The following is a 6,000-nucleotide window of genomic DNA, read 5'->3' as shown; positions in this document are numbered from 1 at the left end:
CAGTATTGGAGTGTATACACCTGTATCTGGGTGTCTGAATACGGTTTGTTGAAATGCATGTGTACAAGTGTCATCTTGTGATGGTGGGCCCTGTGTGCATGTCAGTGTGTGGGTTGTGGGTTGCTTTCCTAGTCCTGGGGTATGTGTGTGTCAGTGCATGTGTGTGGGTTGTGTGTCTGTGCTGTGTGTGCGTAGGTGTTTGCGTGTGCTTTGTTGGAACGTGGAATGTATGACAATGCGTTCTGTACGTGACATGTATGGAGGGGTCTGAGCCCCACTGCGTGTCAGCGTGTGTCTGCGTTGGAACGCGGGCCAGCACGTGTCGGGGTGGCCGTGCCGGTGTGCGCCCCCGCGCGTGCGGGTGCCTGAGTGCGTGTGTGTGTGTGTGTGTGTGCATGTGTGCGTGCATGTGTGTATGTGCGCGCCGGCCGTCGCTCCCCCGCCCTCCCCGCCCCTCCCCGCGCCCCTCCTCCCGCCCGCGCCGCCCGCCAGCTCCCTCTCCCCGGAGTGCGCCGCTTCCAAACTTTGTCTAAACTTTCACTTTCACAGCGCGGCGGCGGCGGCGGCGGCGGCGGCGGGCGAGGGTGACCGGCCGAGCGGCGGCGGCATGGAGTAGACGCGCAGCGGCGGCGGCGGCGGCGGACGCGAGAGGCAGCGGCGAGCGCGGCGGCGGCGGCGGCGGCCCCGGAGCCGGCGGGGCCGAGCCTGCGAGCGGCGAGCGCGGAGCGGCGCCGGGCCGAGCGCGGGGCCGCGGGCCGGGCGGGCGCAGCGCGGCGGAGGCCGGAGGAGCCGAGCCGGAGCCGGAGCCCGAGCGCGGCCGCCGCCTGCCGGGCCTCCCCTCGCCGCGGCCGGCCGCCGCGCTCCCGCCCGGGCACCCAGCTATGTACTCCCCGTACTGCCTCACCCAGGTACCGGCCACCGCCCCCGCGCGACCCGGGAGGGGAGCGGGCGCTGGAGGCCGGCCGGCGGCGCGGGCAGGAGGGCGGAGGGGGCGCGCGGCGGCTGGGGAGAGTGAGCCCGCGGGCGGCCAAGGGGTGCAAGCCGTGCGGTTGGAAGTCCGGGCACGCGTGCGGGCGCCCCCGTGCGCGTGTGACCCTGGCCACCGAGCAGACTCCTGTTGGGGGCTCCAGGGGTGGCCGGCTGTGTGCGTGGCGCTGCCCGTGGAGCGGGAGTGCGTGTGTGTGTGTGTGTGTGTTTGTGTGTGTGTGTGCGCGCGCGCGCGCGCTCGACTGGGGTGCATTGGGCAGGGGGACTCCCGCCGACCTGTGGGCGACTGTGGCGTGCACACGGGCAGCGTGGCCGCTGGCAGTGTTTGCGGGGTGACAGAGTGGTAGGGGATGGTCCCGAGGGCGTAGTGCGGGGACTAGGTCTGGCGGCGCTCCCTGGGGCGGGCGCAGCGGTTCCCGAGGGTGGCAGCGGCCAGCGTGCGTGGCGGTGGCCCCTGCGTGCCGCTGGGGTGCTCCGGGCGGGCGGAGCGGCCCGGGCGTCTCCCCAAAGTCTTTGTTCAGGTCTCACATGGGAGCGGGGCTAAGAAAATGGCGGGGCTCCCAAATTTCGGTGGGGCAGGGGAGGGGAGGGAGGGACGGGCGGGCTGCCAGCCTGGGCCGCGCCTCTTTGCCGACCCTGGACGCCGCAGTTTTGGCGTCCCCCCCCAAAAAAAAACTTTCCTCGGCGCAAAGTTTCCGGCCCCAGCGACCCCGGCGTCCTGGACCAGGCGGGCCTGGGGAATCCCGTCCCGCTGCCCGGAGGCGGGAGGGGCAGGAGGGAGCCTCGGACGCTGCCGACCGTGTTGCGGCCACGCCGTCGGGTCAGCAGCGGGCGCCGTGCCGACCTTGGCGCGCTGCAAAAGCGCGTCCCGCCTCCAGCGAACTTCCCTGCACGGAGCTCGGCAGGCGGCAAAGACCCTGGGTATGCCTGGCCTGCCACTCCACCCTCCTCGGCGGTGGCCCCAGGCTCTGAGAGGGCACAGAAGCTGCCCAGAGTCCCACTTCGGCCCTGGCAGCGCTGTCTGCAGGGCCACGTTATGGCTGACAACCCAGACTCCCGCAGAGGGGACACCTGGGGGCTACTTAGTCCTGCCTGCCAGCACGGCCTTCCTCTGTGTGGAGGGAGTCTCTAAGCCAGGCCTGCGGTCCTAATTGTCCCCTCTGCCAGTATGAGCCTTGCCAGCTGTGTTCCAAGTGTGCCCAGGCTGGGAGTGGGACTCCACGTGAATATGGCCGCAATGCGGGCCTGATTTGTGGCGAGGGGCAAGAGGGTATGTTTGGGGTGTGTGTCAGCTTCCTTCCTCCAACAAATAGAATGCCCACACCACACTCTTCTATCCACAGATGTGACTGTGTGTGTGTGAGTCAATCTCGGGGTCTGTGTATGGCCTTGTGGATCAGCTCTGGGCAGCCCTACATGGAATGGACATATGTGTGGCCCAGTGCAAGGGTTTTCCTGTACAGAAGTGGGTGTATGTGTTGGTGAGGTGCACATGTCATGGTGTGACTGCGGGTGTGAGCAGACACCCTGGCCACTGCAGCAATGTGGGGTCTCCGACAGCTGTATCTCTGACTGGCTGGCTACCCCATCTTGGGTTCCCGCACCATGACCCTACCCACCTAGCTGGCTGCCTTTGGGGCTATGCTTGTCTGGCTTGTGTGGCTGGTGTTCAGGGCCTAGTGGGACCAAGACCGTATGCTCGAGGGCCCCTTGCCCACTGGCCGCCAGCTTGGCTTCCTGGCCTACATCCCTGGTCAGCCTGGGTGAGAGCTTTGTCCCTCAGATGTCACAGAACCCTGGAAAAGAAAATGCCAGCTGATCCACTGGTGACAAGACTAGAAGGGGCTGGGGCAGCCCCCAGACTCAGGGTGATGGCCAGCGCTTTACTCTGACACCTAAGAAGGGAGCATGGCTTCAGTTCTGTGTTGCAGGCCCAAGGGTTCCAGGGCATCTGGGGAGAGAAGTGGGCACGGACTCACTGGATTGCACCCCTCAGCTCTGGGGAGGCAGCTGCTATTGGCTGGTCAGAAGGGTCCGGCCTGCCCCTCCTGACAGCCACATTTCTGGGCTCTAGTCTCTGTTTTTATAACTCTTTCTGCTTCCATAGTTTGCTCTGCCAATCTCTGTCTTTTTCTCTGTCTCTGTCTCCCTCTGCCCCTTTTCCATCTCTCTCTCTGTCCTATATCTTTGACTGTCCCTGTCTTTCTCTGTCTCTCATTCTGGTCTGGCCCCATCTCTAGTGGTCCCCCACCATCTCCCTGAGTCTCGGACTCTTTCTCTGGCCTCCCTGTCTCTCTCTCTTTCTTTTTTTTCAAACCAGAATTGGCTTCGATTTTAAAGTCAATAAATGATTGAGCAGGAATGAGCTTGGAGCAGCGGGGCCCTGGCGGGGAAAGGCACTGTGGGCGAGGGGGAAGGGCGGGCGGGGGGTGGGGGGGAGGGAAATCTCCTTCTGGAAAAAGCATCGAAATCCAGGGCGGCTGGGCGGGGTGCTTGCTGGAGCTACTTGAGCCCACTGCAGCCATGAACCTGAGTCCTGGGTGGAGGGGAGGCAGGGATGGATGGCCCCTGCCCCTAACAAACAGAGCTGCACACCAGGACGTGGACACACACATACACCATCGCTGCCACCAGGATGAGGACTGAACGACCCACTGATGCTGAGGTCCAGACACACCACCACTGACGGATGAACGTATGGACACAGGAAGCGGTGGAGTATGTTCTCTCCCCATCAGCACACACACACACACACATGCACACGTACGACACACCAACCCCTTGAGATAGGATGTGTATATCGACATAAACTCACGGAGATGTACAATACCTCCTAGACACACTCCATACAGGCTGAATACAGGCTGAATCAAGTGTGTGTTCACCCGAACACTTGCTCCCACAGACCCAAGGACACACACCTTTTCACAAGACACAGTGCTGTTGGCTCCCCAGGTATGTACACAGACACACACATACCCTCAGAAGCGCTTGTTTGCCGACATTCCCTGTCTTACGACCATAGGAACAGTGGAATGTTCACACACAGTCACATACACACTCCTTCCAGGGGAGGAGGATAGGCTGGGGCCTCCCTAATGCCCCCCCCAACTCTTTCCCAGGGTCTCTATGGCCCCCCCTCTATCCCTGTGAAGCCGTTGCTCTCCCTCCTGGCACCAGCATAGCTTACCCCCCCCTTTTTTGGTCATGCCTGCAGCATGTGGAAGTCCTGGGCCAGGGATCGAACCCCTGCCACAGCAGGGAACCAAGCTGCTACAGGGACAACATTGGATCCCTAATTCACTGCACCACAAGGGAACTCCTATGGGACCCCTTTTTTATGGTGCATTTTCTCTCTGGGCCTGCCTCATGCTCACTCCTGGGGTGGAAGGTGTGTGTGGTCACAAGCTGAGACCGAGTAGGCCGTGCTTGCGGCTAGGTTGAGCTCAGCCAGTCTTCCAGTCTGAGCTCAGAGCCTTGGGGTGTGCTGGGTTAACACAGGAGGGCAAGGTGCTCCCTTCCCTGGCCAAGATTGTCTTGGGTAGACTTGAGGGCTCCCAGGTGAAGCTATGGGAGCAGAGGTTGAGTGTTATCATTAGACTTTGCAAATAAGATAGCTCAAAGTTTGAGCTCTAGCTCTGCATCCTCCAGTCATCAAACCTGAAGCATAGGATTTTCCTGGTCTGTAAAATGGGCAATAATAGTACCTACATTTGTGCTGTGATTAGGCTCAGTGCCATGCCTAGCTTGTAGCTTATGCTCAAGAAAAGGAGTGACATAGCCTTCAGGTTATCGTCGCTAGGCCAGCCCAAGGCCTTCCCAATTGAGGGCAGGCCGCTTCAGAGGGATGGAAGGCAGGGTCAATCACCTCCCAACCCTGGGAATCCAAATGGACTGCCTGGAGGAGGCAGCAAGAGAAGCATTTGGAAGGAAGGAGGCCTGCTCATTGCCCAGCTCCTTCCCCTCAGGTGGGGATCCTGTAAGCCAAGCAGGGGACAGTAGGGTGTTCAAGGCAAGGAGAGGTGATGGTAAGGGCACAGCAGAGGGAGAGCCAAGTCCTGGGCTGCCTCATGGGGACAGATGCCCTTCTTGAGGGTTCTGGCTGCCTTGGCTCTTTCCCTGATCTCACAGGCTTGCTTTGGGGCCGGGCTCTGAGGCCTTGTGCCAGAATGTGCAGGAGTGTGTGTGCCCACGAGTGCCCAAATGTGAGTGGGGGCAAAGAGCCTAGCAATCTGGGTGGGTCCCAGTGGTGACTTTAGGGACATCTGCATGGCTCCAGCATCATTTCTGCATCTGCATCAGGGGGTTGTCACCTGGGCCTATCAAAGAAACAGGGTACATGTGCAGGACCCTGTGTGGGGACTTGGCAGGGTCAAGAGGGTACTGTGGGTATGTGCGCAGGGTGGGCATGCAGCTATGGCTGGCAGCAAAATCCCCCCAGTGGTCTGACCACTGGCCTCCACTTTCTAACCTGCTGGGAGCCTGGGCTTTTTTGTCTGCTTGGTTCCTGTCCTCTGTTCTTTAAGCAAAAGCGTGGGGTCTCATACTTTTCCTTCTAAGAAAGGCTGAGGGGGCCCAGATGCCCCTGTTTCCCTCTAGCACAGCGCTGAGGATGAGGCTCCTGTCCCTCCTGGCTGGGGTGGGGGAAAGGAGGGTGTGTTTTTCCTTTTCTATGGGCCAAACCCTGGATTGGAGGAAAAGGGGCTGAAGGTACGTCCGTGAGCTGCTCCCTGGGTTCTCCCTGATCCATGTGTGTATTTATCGGCATGGCTAGCCTTAGAGCCACCATCTTCCCAAGGACAGCTGTGTGGCTATGCGTGTCTGAGTGGGTCCCTTCCAAGTGTCCCTGGGTCTCCGAGTGTATGTCCCTGGATGCTGCCTGGTGTCTCTGAGGGTCATTCCAAGCTCTGTCTCTGCAGTCGGGTGACAGTGGGGCTGGAGGTGTGTGTCACCATGTGTGTTGGGGTGCCTGCGCGGTCTTTGTGCTGTGGTGCTGCTATGGTGTGTCACTCT

The 6,000-nt window shown here is 61.1% G+C and overlaps 1 protein-coding gene across 2 annotated transcripts in view; it reads left to right on the top strand.

The window, feature by feature from the left end:
* Nucleotides 788–6,000, top strand: part of NFIX (nuclear factor I X) — a 101,784-nt gene continuing 96,571 nt past the window's right edge. For both annotated transcript variants that reach the window (XM_021083712.1, XM_021083711.1), the window contains exon 1: nucleotides 788–908. In XM_021083712.1, the coding sequence (XP_020939371.1) occupies nucleotides 882–908 (27 nt within the window). In that variant the 5' untranslated portion in view covers nucleotides 788–881. The remainder of the gene's footprint in view (nucleotides 909–6,000) is intronic.

The sequence above is a fragment of the Sus scrofa genome, chromosome 2, assembly GCF_000003025.6.
Source record: "Sus scrofa isolate TJ Tabasco breed Duroc chromosome 2, Sscrofa11.1, whole genome shotgun sequence".
Taxonomy (NCBI): Eukaryota; Metazoa; Chordata; class Mammalia; order Artiodactyla; family Suidae; genus Sus; species Sus scrofa.
This window is presented reverse-complemented; position numbering and strand designations above follow the sequence as displayed.